The following is a 19,634-nucleotide window of genomic DNA, read 5'->3' on the forward strand; positions in this document are numbered from 1 at the left end:
CGCGGATCCCCGTGTGTGCGCCGTGTCTCGATGGAATAGACACGGGAATCCTGCCCACACCTTCAGGCTTCAGAAGGGTTCGGGGGTTTCCAGGACCACATGCTATTGTTATCCTTAAGAGCCTGTTTAACCCATTGTTGTACCTCATCACGGGTGACTTGGGCAGGAGAAGCTGACTCGATAGAAGCAGCAGTGGGAGCAGAAGGCACAGCTGGGCCGGGAGGACCCAGCAGCTGGGGATGATGTTCCCCTGCTTTTTGCCTAAATCGATCTCCAATGGCAGCCAGCTCTTTTACAGAGAAATCACGGATCATTGACTCCTTCCGACCCCTGTTCCCACTTTGGCTCACAGGGTCCTCCACCCAGTCTAGGGGAGGAGGTGGAGGCCATCCAACAGAGGGAGTAGGCCATAGAGCATAAGCAGGGGTTTGGGTATTTTCCCCTGGGTCCACATGGGAAACCGGGGTATCTATCCCTTCCATCTCTACCCTTACATCATCCCCCCTTCTGTCTGTTTGGGAAATCTGCTGCCTTATAGGGCGGGCATGAACAGCAGATGGAGAGGGTAGTATGTTAGACACATGCTGAGGAGTATCTGCATTATTACCATTGTCATTCCAGATATTCCCATCCCAATCCTCAATTACATCAGGATCATCACCATTCCTTATCATGGCATGAATACGATATGGATCGGGTTCTACTCCATGCCTTTCCTTATCTGCACAGAGCTGCTGCCGGAGTTTAATATTACGGCAAATCATTTGGACATGCTTATCTTCCCATTCTTTGGCTCTGTCCTGACTGGTACGAACAATCTCGCTCATCATGGAACAGCATTGTCGCAGGACTTCTAGCTCCTCCTCTAATTGCTTTCTTTTGCACTGAGATTCTACTTCTCTTTGAATTAATTCTGCTTCACGCTGAACGGAGTGGCGTAATGCTGTGGCCAGCAACCAAAAACCATTCGTCAGCATTCCCTTTTTATCAGGAAATTTACTTTCTCGAAGGAGAGTGGCAACCCGCTCTCCCAGAGGTGCACTTGATGAGTCTAACTTCTCATCCCAACTAATGGGTGGTCCCAACAAAGACAGGGTATTGGCCAACATGCCAAACCCATCGTCTTTGGAAGTCCATCCAGGAATCAAGAACTGCTCAGGGCTCACCTCTTTCTTTCGGCGAAACATCTTGAGACCAATCCTGCTCGCAGCGCCAATTGTCTTGGGTAAACTTATACCTCTCATTTTGTTCATTTTAGATTGGTCACAGTGTTTTAGCTACCGAAAGAAAATAGACACACACACCCAGAGCAGTTCAGTTTATACAAATGTTTATTACTAATTCAAAAGCTGATTTCACACTACAATATGCAAGCCCTTCCCAACTATACTTATCAACGCTTGGACTGGTCCCAACTGCCGAAGCGAGGCAACAACTGCACACTTGTAGTAGGTTGTCAGGGCGCTGGTAGCAGCTTCTCCACCTCCCCCGACCGGGACGTTGCTCGGACTCTGGCTGTTCTTCCTTCTTGACAAGGGGTGTTCCCACCCCTCGGAGAGTCTAAACTTCAGCAGCAGGACCACAGACTTTTATACCCCAAAAACAATTAATCATGCACCCACTCCCTCTAACATTTGTCAGTCAAAATCAAAGCTGAGCATACTATTCTACAATTTAGAAGATTAATTATTATGGAGCAGGATGCTATGATATCCTGGTTTATCTCGTAGATACAAGGACTCATTAAAACTTCTTGAGCAAGACAGGTTGTGACCAATACGTCAATTTCAGAGTGTCGTATTTGACAACTGCTTTCCCTGGGCCTCACGGTGGAATTCCATTTCAAAGTGTATCTTCAGATAAGTCCCCATGGCTGAGTTTAATTACATCTGCTAGTTCTGAAAGTAAGGTGACCTGCGTGTGGACCCAGTGTCGTCAGTTCCACATAAGCAAAAAGCATCTGAGTACATGGTTTTAATCCTCCATTACAGTCCCTTCCCACATAACTTCAGACCAGGGAGCCCAGTTTATCTCTTCCCTCTGGGCAACCATAGCCAAATTCTGTGGCAGCCATCTACACCACACAACCACCTACCACCCCCAATCCAATGGGCAGGTAGAACACTTTCACTGCCATCTAAAAGCAGCCCTCAAATCTCGGCTGCATGGAGCCAGCTGGATGGATGAACTCCCATGGGTCCTGCTGGGCATCCGCACAGCGCCTAAAGAGGGCCTCCCCACCTCACCGGTGGAAATGACCCACCACTCTCGATCCCAGGCGGCGTCCATTTCAGCTCCACAGAACCACCACCGAATGCCCTGGACGTCCTACAGCAACTGAAGAACCTCACCGCCTACCCACATCCTCCTCCTAGCACCACCCTCGGGACACCAACCAGCCAGGTCCCACAAGAATTCAAAGCCGCGGACTTTGTCTTTGTAAGACGGGGCAAACCAGTTACCCCCCCCGCAGTGCCTTACAAAGGGCCTCTGAAGGCCAGGAAATGTCTAGTGGTAACATGGAAATCCGATTCCCTACTTCACATTGATCGTTGGAACATGGAGGTGCAAAGTTGTATTCTTGAGAAGAGTACATAATCTTCGGAATAGATAGAGTATGTTCATTGAAATTTGGCAACCATATTTAGATTACTTAAATGCCCATATTGTATTTTGATATTTGAAAACTAGTAACTCCTATTAGAAATGTAATACTTTTAAAATCATTTGACTCTGAAATGTTGAACCTTATTCCTGTTGCCCTTTTTTCTACTTTCTTTTTATATCCCCTTATTCCCTGTTGTTTCGAATCTGGGGAGGGGGCTCTGGGAGAAGAGGGACTCTCCTTTTTTAAGACCTTATGAATATTTTCTATGACTATATTCAATGTATTATTGTTATATTAGTTGAGTCTCATAGTTTGTATTTTCTTAAAACTTAAATGAAATATTTTTAAAAGACTACCTTCATAAGGCATGTCCAGGTAGAATCCTTGTAAATCTCCTCCGCATCCTCATTAGTATCCTTCCTGGAGTGAGGTGACCAGAACTGAATACAATATTCCAAGTAGGGTCTTACTAAGGTCTTTTCTAGCTGCAACATTACCTCATGGCTCTTGCACTCAATTATGTTCAAGGAAGGCCAACACACCAAAAACTTTCTTAACAACACTATGTGCCCAAAGTCGATTCTCTGAGGAGAATGTTGTTTCGACTCATTTCTGTCCTCAGAATTATTTACTCTGCCTTATTTTACAAATGCTATTCCTTCAAATTTTTAGTGCATACAGTGGACAGAAAACATTTACAAAATGGAATAAAATTAAGTTGCCTACCTAATGGAAACCTTGTCCATCAAAAAGTAATTTGCTGTCCTCTGCTCTAATTCCATTCTCTTGCCAAAGACTTTCCAGATGAATTTCATATGCTATGTCTATCACCTTCTCAGAGAATCAAGTTTGCTCAAGTATCATCCTTCTCTCTAGAATCAGTTGACATGGGTTTAAATTATTTTTATTGGTATCATGATATTTAGTAGTTGCATCTTCAGATAAAGATTCCAAACTTCCAAAACAGAAGATAAGCAAGAACTTGTATGGCAAAGCATCTAAAACATCAGAAAACACTGCAACATGCTTGATTGGCATGCAGTCAAAAATAAAATCAACTTGGTGCTCAAGTCTTTTTTAATGCTTTGTTCATAAAAACAGTAGTATTTGAGAAAACACACGGAGTAAATGCTAAATCTTCGAACTCTGGTTTGTTGACAACATGGCTACCAATATTGAGTAGCATTGTGGCTGTGTACCATTGAAGAACTGAAGAATGGAAACTCTGGCTGCCAGTCCAGAAGTTTATGTCTGGACTCCAGTAGCATCTGGCACTTCCCCTTTTGGCTCCTAATAATTCTACAGGCCATAATTTTGCTCCATTATTCAGCACACTTTAAGATATTTTACATGCTCTCCCATGCTTGTAACTTTGCTTGGAAACCCATTGCATTGTTTCTCATTCTAAACTATTTTCCTCAATACTCCATTAATTTTCCTTACTCTCTTCCCATAGATAAACTGAGAATAATTTACTTATTACAGTGAAATGCAAATTCATCATTTAATGAAATTGTGACTGCTCTGAATGTCACTTCAACTCTGTGTTTCTGCCTACTGCATTAACTTTTCATCTCCTTTCTTATCGGCCACCCATTGGCCTTAAAAATGTTCAAACTTTCCCTTCACTGTGGTATGAAGAGGAGAGTTCCTAAAACCTGTACCCCATGGAAAAAAAAAGATTTGTTTCATTTCTGTCTTAAATGTCTTATTTTTTAAGTGGTCTTCCTTAGCTCCACAAGAACAAGAAAGAATTTCAGTGCATTTGTACATTGTACTTATGCATATGACAATAAACTAGAGGCTGTAATAGCTCAGTGGTTAGAACACTGGTCTTGTAAACCAGGGGTTGAGTTTGTTCCTCACTGGGGCCTCAATTCTGTGAGGGGGGCTGGACAAAGTGGCAACTCTCTGTCTTCCTTACAGTAGACAAAGTTAAAGAATTTCATGTATGTTACATTCTAAATGTGACAATAATGGAACCTTTGCCTTTTATGCTCCCAAGCCCCCTCTGGATTTTATATGTTTTGGAGAAGTCAACTTTCACTCTTCTCAGTTCCAGGGAATGCAAGTCTATAGTATAGCCTGTCCAACCATTCATTTCAAGTATCAGTCTGGCAAACAGTCTCTGAACAGCTTCCAAAGTACTAACATCCTTCCTTTGGTCAAGAGACCAATACAGGTACTCCCCAACATATGACTGTAATTAGGACCAAAGGATCAGTTGTATCTCAGAATGGACACAAGTCAGAATTTTGCCCACGTGCCTGGAGTACCATAGTCTTAAAACAAACTTTTTAATCAAACCTTTATTTTGCCTTAACGATATTGAATTTGTGCCCTTAACTCTCGCGCATGCACCAATCAAACTCCAATACATGAACCCACTGCGCATGCGTCAACCGAAGTCTCGCATATGCGCACAGGAATCAAGATGGCTGTCCCCAGCCTATGGACCCCAGGACACTGATTAACAAGGCTCTTACATGCCCTGTATCCCTGTTATAGTTTGTCAAATACAACATAACCTGTGTAAATTTTATATTTTTTATTTAAAAAAAAATTTCAGTCATATGTTCAGATGGACTTAAGACACATAGGTCGTAAGTCGAGGAGTACCTGTGCTCCAGATGAAGTCTTATCAATACTCCACAGATTTTAATCATAAATCATTTACTTTTGCATTCAGTGCCTTGAGCAATGAATAATGACCCTGTGTTAGTTATTATAATTACTTTCTCGATCTACATACGTGCCTTTTGCAGTAGAACAGCCAGATGTCTCCACGTTTCAGAGCTCTGCAATAATTTCCCTTCCCTCTCACTGATTTCACTGTTGGCACCATATATTTATGGGTAGTGTTTTCCTACACAATTAAAGCAAACATGTTTTCTGCTCTGATTAATTATTTGAATGATACAAAACCTGTGCATGTGTGTTTTTTCCCTGAAGTTCTTATGATTCATTCCTCAAAGGATCGTCTAATTCCATTCCACTTCACAAAACACCTCTTGCCCTATGCAGCCAAGGTCTCAGGTGTGATCGTGTGTGGCGCCAGTACCTTCTGCAGGATTGCTCCATTGAACAGAATAACAGAGGATACGTAGTCACCACCTGTTTGTTGGTTTTTCTGCAGGTTTTGGCAGATGTGTTCAATGCCCCAGTGTACACCATAGACACAGCCAATTCAGCTTGCCTGGGATGTGCTTACAGAGCAAAACATGGTACGTAGAATCTAAGCATGAGCTCAAGAAAATTGGTTAAGCTCTGTAAAATAATAACATATTTAGGATTTATTTCAGTTAGATGAAACATTTAAAATTATAACATAAGCACGTTTCTTTCACTTTTAATTTCATTAAAGTATAAATGTTCAATATATCGTACATTGTTCAACTATATTTTGCTCAATGCAGTAACAATTTCATAGAATAGACCATAAGGTTAATGGGTATATGTCGCAAAAACCTCTTTCCTTCCAACTTCATCTGGACCAATTAATATTTCTTTCTCTTTTTGTTTCACTCAATTGGTCAGATTTCTCTGAGACGCTTCAGTAGGTTTTTAGATATTGAGGTAATCAATGCTGATTTAGGCCATGATCTTGTTGACTGGTGAGGCAGGAACAGGGGACTGAATGGTCTATTTTTGCTTCTATTTCTTCAGTTCTTCTTTCTTCTTCTTTGACTTGGCTTCGCGGACGAAGATTTATGGAGGGGTAATGTCCATGTCAGCTGCAGGCTCGTTGGTGGCTGACAAGTCCGATGCGGGACAGGCAGACATGGTTGCAGCGGTTGCAGGGGAAAATTGGTGGGTGAGGGTTGGGTGTTGGGTTTTTCCTCCAGTTATGCAGTATTTCACATGATCAACTGATGTTTTTTGAAGGCTTTACATGCTTGTTAAATTTAAGAGTTGTCCTATGAATTTCCAAGTGATAGAAGGGACGGACTCCATCTGAACCATGATGGGACCTGGATCCTGGCGATTTGCATAAACTTGGACTGTGGACAGGGCTTTAAACTAAATAGTAAGGGGGGGGGGTGGATTCAACAGATTGGAGAGGGTTGGATGAAGTAAAAGAGAAGAGGATAGAAAAAAATAAAAGCAGAAGTTTAAAAAAGAGAAAAGTAAGAGGGGATAATAGTCGTGCAAAAGAGGCAAAGATTACTGGATTTTAAAACCACAATGCCCGTAGTATTCGAAACAATGTCAGTGAGCTTATGGCATAAATCAGTACTGGGGTATGATTTAGTGGCCATTACAGAAATGTGGTGGCAGAGGGGAGAGGATTGGGAATTAAATATCCAAGGTAAGAAGGAAGGACGGACAGGTAAGGGAGGTGAGGTAGTGCTCTTAGTCAAGGATGAAATCAGGGCAATAGTGAGAGATGATGCAAGATCTAAGGAGCAAAATATTGAGTCCATTTGGGTTGAGATTAGGAACAATAAAGGGGAAAAAAATCACTAATGGGTGTTGTGTATAGGCAACCCAATGATAACATTACAGTGGCACAGGCAAAAAAACCAAGAAATATTGGAGGCATGTTAGGATGGATCAACAATTATCGGGGGAGACTTTAACATGAATATAGATTGGGTGAATCAGGTTGGTTGAGGCAACCTTGAGGAGGACTTCACAGAATGCATAAGTGATGGCTTTCTTGAACGGCATGTTACTGAACCTACAAGGAAACATGCTATCTTGGATCTGGTACTGTGCAATGAGACAGATAAAATGAGCTATCTTGTAGTTAGGGATCCTCTTGGAAAGAGTGATCACAGTATGAGTTTATCATACAAATGGAGGGTACAATAATTTGGTCTAAAACAAGTGGGGATGATGGAGGAGTTGGCCAGGGTGGACTGGGAATGCAGGCTATAGGAGGGACAGTTGAGGGACAGTGGAGCACTTTCAAATAGTTTTTTAAGCAAAATATATTCCAGTTAAAAGCAAGGACAGTAAGGGTGAGGGCAGCCAACCTTGGATAATTCGGTCACCAAGAACAGTGGGAAACCAGAAGATTGGGAAACCTTTAAGAAAAAACCCACAAAATAAGTAATAAAGAAAGGGAAGGTTGGCTATGAAAAAAGATTAGAACAAACCAGAAGTTTTTTATAATTATATAAAGCGCAATAGGCTAGCTACGGTGAAGGTTGGACCCTTGGAAGATGAGAAAGGAAAATTGATATTGGATAATGATGAAATGGCTGAGGCTTTGAATGACTATTTAATGTCGATATTCAAGGTGGAGGACATGTCAAACATGCCAAGAACAGATGGGATGGGAGATGAGGGCCTGGATGTAATAGCTATCACTAAAGAGGTCGTACTCAAAAACGTTGGTGTCTAAAGATAGATAAATCCCCTGGTCCTGATGGAATGCATCCCAGGGTACTGAAAGAAATGGCAGGTTATAGTTGAGACTTTGGTGATAATTTACCAAAATTCTCTGGACTCTGGGCATATCCCAGTGGATTGGGAGACAGTGAAAAACTGAATACAGCCAAAAAGCAGGGAACTATAGGCCAGCTTGTTTAATATCTGTAGTTGGGAAAATGCTAGACGCTATCATTAAAGAAGGAATAGCAAGGTATATGGAGGGAAATGGATCCATCAGGCAGATGCAGCATGGATTCTGCAAAAACTGATCCTGTTTGACAAATTTACTGGAGTTCTATGAGGGTATAATGAGAACTGTAGATAAAGAGGAACAGGTGGGCATTGTTTACCTGGATTTTCAGAAGGCAGTCAATAAGGTGTTGCATTAAAGACTTATCCATAAGATATGAATGCGTGGAATTGGGGGTGATGTATTAGCATGGATAGATGATTGGTTAATCAATGAAAGCAGAGAGTGGGGTGTAATGGTGTTTTTCTGGTTGGTGACCGGGGTGCCGTGGGGATTGATGCTGGGCCCACAACTGTTCACATTATACATAAACGATCTGGAAGAGGGGACAGAGTGCAGTGTTTCTAAATTTGCTGATGACACTAAATTGAGTGGAAAAGCAAATTGTGCAGAAGATAGGGAGAGTCTGCAGAGAGATATAGATAGGTTAAGTGAGTGGGCAAGGGTCTGGCAGATGGAGTACAATGTTGGCAAATGTGAGGTTATGCACTTTGGAAGGAAGAATAAAAGATCAGAATATTATTTAAATGGCAAGCAATTGCAGCAGCATGCTGCTGTACAGAAGGACTTGGGAGGGCTTGTGCATGAATCACAAAAGGTGGGTTTGCAGGTGCAGCAGGCTATCAAGAAGGCAAATGAAATGTTGGCCATTGCAAGAGGGATTGAATTTGGGAGCAGAGAAGTTATGCTGCAATTGTACAATGTACTGGTGAGGCTACATCTGGAGCAGTGAATGCAGCTCTGGTCTCTTGAGGAGGGATGTACTGAGTTTGGAGGCAGTGCAGAAGAGGTTCATCAGGTTGATTCCATGGATGAAGGGGCTGGCCTTCGAGGAGAGATTGAGTCGTCTGGAACTACACTCGATCGAATTTAGAAGAATGAGAGGGGATCTTATAGAAACATAAAATTATGAAAGACATAGATCAGACAGAGATAGGTAAGTTATTTTTCATTGGTGGGGGAGAGCAGAACCGGGGGACATAGCCTCAAGACTCAGGGCAGTAAATTTAGTTCAGAGATGAGGAGGAACTGCTTTTCCCAGAGGATGGTGAATGTGTGAAATCCACTGCCCAATGAAGCAGTGGAGGTGACCTCAGTAAATAAATCTAAGACAAGGTTGGATAGATTTTGATATAGTAGGGGAATTGTGATGTAGGAGAAAGGCAGGTAGGTGGAGATGAGCTGATGATCAGAACAGCCCCATGGTCACATTGGAAAGCCTTGATTGATTAATTAATTTCCTATTAATGTCAGTTAATTCAGAAAGCAATAGGATAATTACAATATGAAAGTCATGAAGCCCATCCTGTATATTGGTCTGAGTAGAAAGGACAGATTAAACAAATCTTTTTTTCCATGGGTGAGGGTTTTAGGAACTCATTCTGTACACTGTAGTTTCTTGTACAGAAACTTTTGGTACTGCCTATCTGAGATCAAGGTGAACTGTAAACTTTTTTTTGTATGATGGAGCTACTTTGAGTTGGAAATAGTTTAATTTTATCTGTCACTGCGAGAAGTATTCTTCTGTGAGCAGACTAACTTGTTATCTCTAACATTCAAAGGACTTCATCAGGCTGCTATAGCAGTTAAATGGTGTTATTCTGATCACAATTTTGGTTTAAAAAAAAGTAGTTTGGGGCAAAACTATGTAATTACTCAGAGAATATCACTAAAAATGCCAACTGGTTGATTATATTTTCATAGACTGGAATATCTGGGGATCATTGATTGATTCAATCCCATTTCTCTGCTGCCATTTTCCATGTTCAGGAGTAGAGCTGAGGATCTCCTTACCATCATTCAGCTCTACTGTTAACAGATTATTTTCTACCACCACCCATTGGGACCGCACCAGAAAATATCACTTTCAGACTCAGTTTTCCAGCATGAGTGTCCTTGCCAGTTTGGTCCATTTTAGTTATCACGACCATATGCTTTCCTATTAGACCTTAAACAGCTTTCCACAATGGGTAATTGTTAACTTGCATCACTTACAGCCCAGAAACAGAGATACCACATTCCCAGTTGTTCAGGTGCAGCAGACGGATGGCACTTGTGTTAAGGGGCCAAGCTTCAAATTACTATCAGTTCATTTGCTAAAGCATATGAGAGGACACTCGCACTCAGCATCTGTATAACAAAGGTTGCCTCTTGATTTGTGCTTGAAAAATAGTAAACATTAGGTTTTGTGAACTGTGTCACATTTGTATTACAGGTCTGGAAGCAGTTTTGGGCCAGTCGTTTGCAAATTCCGTGAAAATGGCAGCATCACCAAAGCTGGCCGTGAACCCCATTTGTGAAGCAGATAAGGTGAGAGAGAGAGATCCTGTGCCAGGGAATTATTTTACTCCAGTTATTTGCTGACCAGACAGGTTAGGGTTACATAACACGAAGGTGCAGGCTATGGTGTTAAACAGAAAAATAAAGTTCCCAGGCAATCTCTGCCATTGTTCTTTTTGGTGGGTGGAGGTAACCAATTTGGGTGATGCTGTCGGAGTCATCTGGGTAAGTAACTGCAGTGGATTTTACAGTGGGAGGAATGAATGATAGTCATTGCAGGCTGCTTTTTCTTGGATGGTCGTAAAATCTTTGATAGCCACAGCACGTAAATAGCACATAAAGTCTGTATGGACTACCAAACAATCCATTTTTACACTAATCCTACCCTCACCCATTTTATTCTCCCTACATTCTGATCAACCCCTTTTCCCTGGCGTTGAGGGTTTTTGTTGCTTTGGTTAATTATGACCCTAAAATGTTGATGTTGGAGTACTCACTCATGGCAATGTCATTGAATGACTGGTGTCTGTTTTAAAGTTTGGACATGCAGCACGGTAACAAACCATTTTGACCCTCAAGCCCATGCCACTAATTACACCTAATTGACCTACTAAATCAGGGTGAATATTCTTGAAGGGTGGGAGGAAACCGGACTACCCTGAGGAAACCTACAGACATGGATAGAACAGGCAATCTCCTTACAGACAGCATAGATAGAACATGCAATCTCCTTACAGACAGCATAGATAGAACATGCAATCTCCTTACAGACAGCATGGATAGAACATGCAATCTCCTTACAGACAGCATGGATAGAACATGCAATCTCCTTACAGACAGCATGGATAGAACATGCAATCTCCTTACAGACAGCATAGATAGAACATGCAATCTCCTTACAGACAGCATAGATAGAACATGCAATCTCCTTACAGACAGCATGGATAGAACATGCAATCTCCTTACAGACAGCATAGATAGAACATGCAATCTCCTTACAGACAGCATGGATAGAACATGCAATCTCCTTACAGACAGCATGGATAGGACATGCAATTTCCTTACAGACAGCATAGATAGAACATGCAATCTCCTTACAGACAGCATGGATAGAACATGCAATCTCCTTACAGACAGCATGGATAGAACATGCAATCTCCTTACAGACAGCATGGATAGAACATGCAATCTCCTTACAGACAGCATGGATAGGACATGCAATTTCCTTACAGGACCCTGGTCACTGGCACTATTACAGCATTGTGGTAACCACTACACTAATTGTGTTCTATAGTTGGACATTACTTAGCCCTTTTGTAGCATGAATGCTAATTTCTGCTTATTGCCCTGTCTGAACGTTGCCTAGGGATTGCTCCATTGGCTAGTTCATTGGCTGAGGAGTTACGAATGGAATTTAGCCTTGTGCAATGGCCAGAAAACATATCCACTCCTGATCTCATGGAAGGCCATTGATCAAGCAGTGGTCATGACATTGCTCTGAAGAACTGGAGTGATGTGCTGTAGCCTCCCAAAGATTTTTATATAAGGTCACCTCACATTTAGAATGTATCTCTTTAGATCAAAGCTCTTATGATGTATGGAGCTGAGTAGTTCTGCTAAACCCATTCTAGGCACCAGTTTGCAGTTTATTGCTGCATAGTAGGACTGTCAATGGCACCTTCCATCTCTATGGTGGCAATTCAGAGTGGATGTGGAGCAGTGAGTATCTGCATTTGTTGTGCTTTTTATGAACATGGCATTTTTCCACATAGTCAAGTATTGTAAATGTACTGGATAGGGTGGCTAGAGCTGCACCTAGTTCAGGAGCGCAAAAGTTCAATACTACAGCTGGGATTTTATTGTACCATTACTCTCAGCTGTTCTTAATATCCATGTGGAATGAATCAAATTGGCTGAGACTTAGTTCTGTGATAATGGAGATCTCAGAGGTAACCACCATTTGGCATCTCTGGTTGATCATGCTTTGTACTTGCATGCTGGACCCCACCATGTTGAGGAAAGAGATGTCTTTGCCACTTTTTCCTCCCTTCAGCTATCTAATTTTCCATCATTATTCAGTGATAGATCTGTCAAGCATCAGCCTGGTTCAGTGATCATAAGTTTGCTTAGCTCTGTCCATTTCTGATGACCACACATTTTGAGAGTTACAGTTTCATTAGGGCTGGCCCTTCAGTGTTGATTCTGTCATGTCCTTGAGCCGGGGTTGATCCCCGACCAGGATAGTAGAGTGAAGATTGCATGTTCTATCCATGTCTGTAGGTTTCCTCAGGGTAGTCCGGTTTCCTCCCACCCTTCAAAACATACCGCGGGTTGTAGGTCAATTAGGTGTAATTAGTGGCATGGGCTTGAGGACTGTGATGTAGATGTGTGTGTTTTCGCTGCAACTGCTCATCTGTATTTTGAGCCAGCAGACCTGTTCTGAGTCTATCCCATATAATGCAATTGTACGGCCACACTAAATCAGGGTGAATATTCTTGAAAATGGGATTTTGTCTCCGCAAGAGCTGCCCAGTGGACATATCTGCTGCTGTTGTGGTCGGATCTATCTGCCACACGGAGATTTATCCCTTGTTCACTCACAACCCATTCTGTCAGTCAGGATGATAACAAGCCTGGAAATAATTCAGCAAGTGTCAGTGGAGAGTTCACTTTAGATCTTTGGTTGGACAGGTTACTTGGACAGGAATAAAATACTGCAGATGATGGAAACCAGAAATAAAATGTAAAAGTTGGAGATTTATTGAGTCCTGTAATAATTTCTTATTTGATAAATCGCTTAGTCCATACAACCCTGCAGGACAGAGGCCCTTCAGCCCACCCAGTCCATGCTGAACCATTTATTCCACCAAGACCCACCGACTGTTATAAAGAGTGCATTTTTGAACCTTGATGCTGAAACAGAGAAACAGAGAGGGCCAATTGTGACGTATGGTGTTGAGGTAAGGTAATGGGATGACAGGTAAGAGATGCAATCAGGTGTGGAGAGATGTACAAGATCCAGTAGTGCTCTGGATTCATTAGGTTGATGTCAGAAATAGCAAGTGACATTTTATTTGGAGATCCTTGAGATATTGGGTCTTTGACACACAGGATAAGATCATAATGGTTCTATGATCAGCATGCACTTGATAATCGTTAAATTCTGCTTGAAGTAGTTAAATCCAAAATTTCTTTTTACCCTTTTCGAAATTTGAGCTTCTGCTAGTCTCAGTGTCTATGACTGTGATTGAATCCTGATGTTTGACTCCTTCATACTCTTTATAATCTTAAATTCATGTCTTTAGTATTTCCATTTCTTATGCAGATATTCTCAGTTGTTTCAGCCTGTACTCAAACCTTAGCTATCTAATCCCAGTTAATGATTTAATCTATCTTTTTCACACCCTCCCCAATGCCTACTTTAAATGTGGCATAGGATAGATAGTATTCAGTGGTCCAGAAGAATTCAAAAATTTTCTTGTTTGAATTCTTTGCAACCTCATTCTGCCGAGCACCAAGTTCATGATTATTGTCACATTATTCCTGGTTCGTTCTTGAGAGCAGTCCAGCAAATTTTAACTCTAACATGTATACCATTGAACACAAGAGCAAGAGCACATTCCAGACTATTGTGATAAAATGCAAAGATCAAGTAGTAGACAATAAAAGCAGCATGAAACCACTGTGAGGTTCATTCAGGAGCCTGATGTCTATGGGGAATAAACTTTCTTTTAAATTTTTGATGGACAATTTCATGGTCTTGAACCTTCTCCCCAGTGGGAGGATGGAGAGAGTCTGTCTGGAAAGGGATGGGCCCTTCAGTATGTCGGCTTCAGTATACCTTATCTAGGTCGCAGGAGGTGTAGAAGGGGAAGGATGTTTATTCACCATTTTCTGCAGCTTCTTCTGATCTTGGACAAAGCAGTTCCCATCCTACACTGTGATGCATCCAGCTAAGATGTTTTCAAGGTTCTTAAGGGATATGGATGACATCCCGAATTTGCTTAGCCTTCTGACGAAGCAGAGGCGGAGGTGTGCTTTCTTGACCATTGCATTGACGTGGCCGGTCCAGGTCATATCACTGGAAATGTTTACTTCCAAGAACTGGAAGCTCTCTACTGACTTCACTTTAGCATCATTGACGTGGACAGGGGAATGCCCCTCCTCCTACCAAAGTAAATGATCAGAACCTTTAACATTGGCATCAGGCCACTAGACTCTCAATCTCCTATTTTTTAGACATATAGCACAGTAACAGGCCATTTCGGCTCATGAGTCTGTGCCGCCCATTTTACACCCAATTAACCTACATGCACCCAGTACGTTTTGAACAGTGGGAGGAAACTGGAGCTCCCCCCGGGGAAAACCCACACAGACACAGGGAGAATTTACAAACTCCTTACAGAGAGCATGGGATTCGAACCTCAGTCATGATTGCTGGCGCTGTAAAGGCATTGCACTATCGCTACACCAACCTTGCTGCCCATCTCATTTTGAGTTCCATCTCATCATTATTTCATATTTGGGGCACTAATGTTCATATATCCATCCTGTGGATGTCCTGTGAGATCACAGCTTTTATCTTTTAACTGTTGCAGTTTATTATTCTCTCCCCATCTCCTGTTGTTGCACTTGTCCACATTAAATAATCTATGTACATCCTATCCACGCTCTTCTGTTATCTGGTAGTAAAGACCATAAGCCCCAGAACTGATATCTCAACTAGTTTGTCCCCTTGGGGAATGCAGTTACCATTTTATACTGTTCGTTTATTTAGCTCCTGTGCTCCTATTTCTGACACAGTTTATGCACAATTGGTTTTACTCATTGTTGCCAATTAACCTTGTGGACCTGGTCTGTCATTCACTGAGATTATGCCTGATCTATGTGCTAACTCTATACATCTACCTTTTTCCAATCTCCCATTACATGGCTTTGGTTAACAAAAATCAGTCATTCTCAGATTTAAAATTACATCATTTTCTGCTGGTAGAAAAGGGCACCAGCATCCGTGGTCTCCATTTTGCTGCTCCCTTGTGAAGTCTCTTAAAGCATAGAAAAATACAACACAAGAGACTAACGATCAAGAAGCTGGAGGGACATGGAGAGAAATGGTCAGTCAATCATGTCTTTCCATGGATACCGCCAGACCTGGTTCCCTTAAAAGTATGTCCCCTGTGAAGAAGTTTTCCTCCTCTCTTTGACAGGAGTTATGTGTGTACTGACAATAACCACACCAGCAGTGCGAGTATAAGACAGCTTTAATAAACTACTATGTACACTAAGAGGTCTTGTCTCTCTGCAAGATGAACCTGGAAGGCTAGACTGTAGCTCTGGACTGCTTTATATACAAGGTCACCGGGATGACCCCTGGTGACCTGGTGGTGTATTTACATATCACCACATTCACCCCCCCCCTTAAAAATTGTTATTCCCCCTCCCCCCCCCCCCCCCGTCCTCCTTCCCTTGTTTGTAAGTTCATAAGTCCAAAATTTTTCGTGGCTTCCGTTGCCTTCTGGACCTCCTTGGTAGTGGTATAGGGGTGGGGAGTGTGGTCCGCCTTTCGGTCTTTCTTGGTGGAGGTGTGGGAGTGGGAAGTACTAGATAGCCATGTGGCCGTGTGGGCTGGGGATCCTCTTGTACGGGATTAGGTCCTGCCATCAAATTTAGGGTGGTGATATTTTGTGGGGTGGGCGTAGCCAGGGTCCTGATTTCCAGGGTGGGTGATATAGTCCTCTGGGGTGACTCGATGGACGACTGTTCTAGTGACTGCTGCTGCGCTCCTTGTTGATCCGTAGACATCTGTGTTTCCTCTGCGTTGTTCACACATTCAGCCAGCGCGAGATTCCTGGTGGCCACCGTGTCTTCTCTTCCATCTGGGAATGTGACGTAGGCCTACTGAGGGTTCGCGTGCCTCAACTCCACTTGATCCACCAGCGGGTCTGCTTTGTGGGGTCTGCAGTGCTTCTGGAGGAGAACAGGTCCCAGTGTCATCATCCATTTAGGCAGTACTGTGCCCGTCGTGGCTTTCCTTGTGAAAGAAAAGATACGGTCATGTGGGGTCATGTTAGTGACAGTACACAACAAAGAACGTATAGAGTGTAGGGCTTCTGGCAACACTTCTTGCCATCTAGTAACAGCCAGGTCTTTTGGTTTTAAGGACAAGAGGAACGTTTTTCAGATAGTGGCATTTTCCCTTTTGACTTGTCCATTTCCCCTGGGATTGTAACTTGTAGTGTGGTTGGTAGCAATCCCTCTCTCGTGCAGGTACTGCTGTACTTCTGCACTCATGAATGCAGCTCCCCTGTCTGTGTGTATGTAGTTCGGGTACCCAAATATGCTGAAGGTGCATTGGAGGCATTTTATAACCGTGGCTGCTGATCCATCAGAACACGGGTTTGCGAAGGGGAAACGGGAATATTCATCTATTACGTTTAGGAAATAGACATTTCTATTAATGGATGGGAGCGGGCCTTCAAAATCGAGGCTGAGGTGCTCAAAACGATTGGTAGCTTTTATCAGGGTGGCTTTGTCTGGTTGGTAAAATTGCGGTTTGCATTCTGCTTAGATGGGGCACTGACCTCATTTCCTCTACCGAGAATGGGAGGTTTTGGGTTTTAATGAAGTGAAACAGCTGGTGGCCCAGCTCATTGTGCAAGCTTTGCAACTGGGACGTGTGGTTAAGGATGGCACAAGTGCCTCTGGACAGCGCGTCCGGGGGCTTGTGGAGTCTCCCGGGGCGGTATAGAATGTTGTAGTTAAAAGTAGACAATTCTATCCATCAGCGCAGGATTTTGTCATTCTTAATTCTCCCCCTGTTCTGGTTATCGAACATAAAAGCCACAGACCGTTGGTCCATGACGAGGGTGAAGTGTTTGCATGCCAGATAATGTTGCCAGTGCCTTACTGCTTCCACAATGGTTAGGGCCTCCTTCGCTACTGCTGAGTGTCTTACCTCTGACCCCTGTAGGGTTCGCGAGAAAAAGGCCACTGGTCGTCCGTCTTGGTTTAGGGTGGCTGCCAGAGCCACATCGGATGCATCCATTTCTACTTGAAACGGGATCAACTCATCTATGGACCGCATGGTAACTTTAGCAATATGGTCCCTAATGTCCCTGAATGCTCTGGTGGCTGCTGGGTACAGTGGGAAAACTGAGGCTTTTATAAGTGGGTGGGCCCTGTTGGCGTAGTTGGGGACCCATTGGACGTAGTAAGCGAACAGTCCCAAACACCTTTTTAGTGCTTTCAGTGTGTGTGGCACTGGGAGGTCTAGGAGAGGGTGCATATGGAATGGGTCTGGGCTCATTTCCCCGTTCTGCACAATGTAGCCCAGGATTGGCAACTTCCTGGTGTTCAAGACACATTTGTCCCTGTTGTAAGGTTCCTTTTCTCAGCTGCCTGGAAAAAGCACTCCTCCTGAGTGTGGCCACAGATTGTCACGTTGTCTAAGTAGGGGAACACCGCTTTCAGTTGGAACTCATCTATTATTTGGTCCATTTCTCTCTGAAACAGGGACACTCCATTGGTGACACCGAAGGGGAGTCGCAGAAATTGATACAGCCTGCCACCTGCCTCAAATTCCGTGTAAATGTGATCGCTGTTTCTAATGGGCAGTTGGTGGTATGCTGCCTTCAGGTCTATGGTGGAGAACACCTTATACTGCGCAATGTTGTTGACCGTGTCTGCTATGCGTGGCAGGGGATAGGCATCTAGTTGTGTAAATTTGGTGATTGTCTGGCTGTTATCCACCAGCATGCAGTTTTTTTCCTGACTACTACAACCACCTGCGCTCTCCAGGGGCTGGTGCTCTGCTCTATGATGCCCTCCTGTAGTAGCCTGCGGACCTCTGTCCTAATGAAGGCTCTGTCCCTCGGGCTGTACCTCCTGCTCTTTGTGGCTATTGGTGTGCATTCTGGGGTCAGGTGTGTGAACAACGGAGGGGGTTCTATGTTGAGGACAGACAGGCTGCAGTGTTGTTTCTTGGTAAGGCATAGTGGGGGGTGAGGCCCATTGTGTACTATTGTAATGCTTTCTAACTGGCACTGAAAATCTAACTCCAATAGTACCGGGGCACAGAGGTGAGGGAGTTCTAGTAATTTGAACCCTTCGTATTTTGTGCCCTGGATTTCTAGAGTAACCCTGCAAAACTGTTTTACCTCAGCCGCAAGGCTGCTGGCTGCTAACAGGATCCGGTGCTTACTCGGGCGCGTGGGGAGGGCAAGGCAGTTGACTAACCCCTGGCCAATATTAAGCAATTTACCACATTATTAATTTTGATGCACACAGCGGCGTCAGATAAATTGTGTGTACTCGCCTGATTCATGCGTAGGGAAGCAAGTCTGGCGTGTCCTTCCATCCGATTGTACTCGGCGTCATATTCATCTCCTGAAGACTGTGTCCTCTGCTTTGTAGCATTTGTCCAAGATGGCTGGCTGCACATGACATTCTTCTTTGTGGAGAAAGAAGAGCTTTCCCACCTCTCATTTAGCATGAGAATGGGCCTTGGCTGTGGCATTGGGGCTTCTGCAGACTTTTGTATAATGCCCACATTTTCCACAGTTGGAACAGCCATTTTCTCTGGCAGGGCAGAGGGCTCTGGGGTGCTTTCTTTGTCCACAGAAAAAGTACTTGGGACCCTCAAGGTGTGCTGCAACTGCTGTGGATTCCTGTCAGGCAGCATACTTTTCTTTTCGTGGTGCTAGAGAGTCCAGCAGACATTTGTCCCAGCCCCAGGGTCCTGTGAGTTCTCCTCCAATTCTTTCCTAGTGCTTTCTAAAGGTTCTGCAATAGTCTTTACCTCATCTAACCCCACCATTCCTTTCTCCAGCAATTGATGTCTCATCTCAGTGGACCGTATGCCAATACTGTCCCTAATAAGGTCCTCTGCATACTCCTGAGCTGATACTGCTTTAAAGTTGTAGCTTCTCGCCAGGTCTTTCAGAAAGAGTATAAAGCCTCTGGCAGACTCCCCTACTTGTTGTGACCTGATCATGAGTCTGTACTGGGAGTGGAGTTCACTATGCCCATTACTGTAATGCCTCTATAAAATGCTGATTGCCTCTTGGTAGGACCTGGCATCCTGTATAAGGGAGTAAGGGTGGTCTCCCAGCTGGGCTA

The 19,634-nt window shown here is 43.4% G+C and overlaps 1 protein-coding gene across 5 annotated transcripts in view; it reads left to right on the forward strand.

Annotated features, from left to right (window-relative positions):
* The window catches only part of xylb (xylulokinase homolog (H. influenzae)), a 255,464-nt gene that overhangs the window by 218,513 nt on the left and 17,317 nt on the right, over positions 1 to 19,634 (forward strand). For all 5 annotated transcript variants that reach the window (XM_069914852.1, XM_069914856.1, XM_069914853.1 and 2 more), the window contains 2 exons: positions 5,745 to 5,832; positions 10,453 to 10,547. In XM_069914852.1, coding sequence (XP_069770953.1) covers positions 5,745 to 5,832; positions 10,453 to 10,537 — 173 coding nt within the window. In that variant the 3' untranslated portion in view covers positions 10,538 to 10,547. The remainder of the gene's footprint in view (positions 1 to 5,744; positions 5,833 to 10,452; positions 10,548 to 19,634) is intronic.

Source organism: Narcine bancroftii, chromosome 1 (genome assembly GCF_036971445.1).
Source record: "Narcine bancroftii isolate sNarBan1 chromosome 1, sNarBan1.hap1, whole genome shotgun sequence".
Lineage (NCBI taxonomy): Eukaryota > Metazoa > Chordata > Chondrichthyes > Torpediniformes > Narcinidae > Narcine > Narcine bancroftii.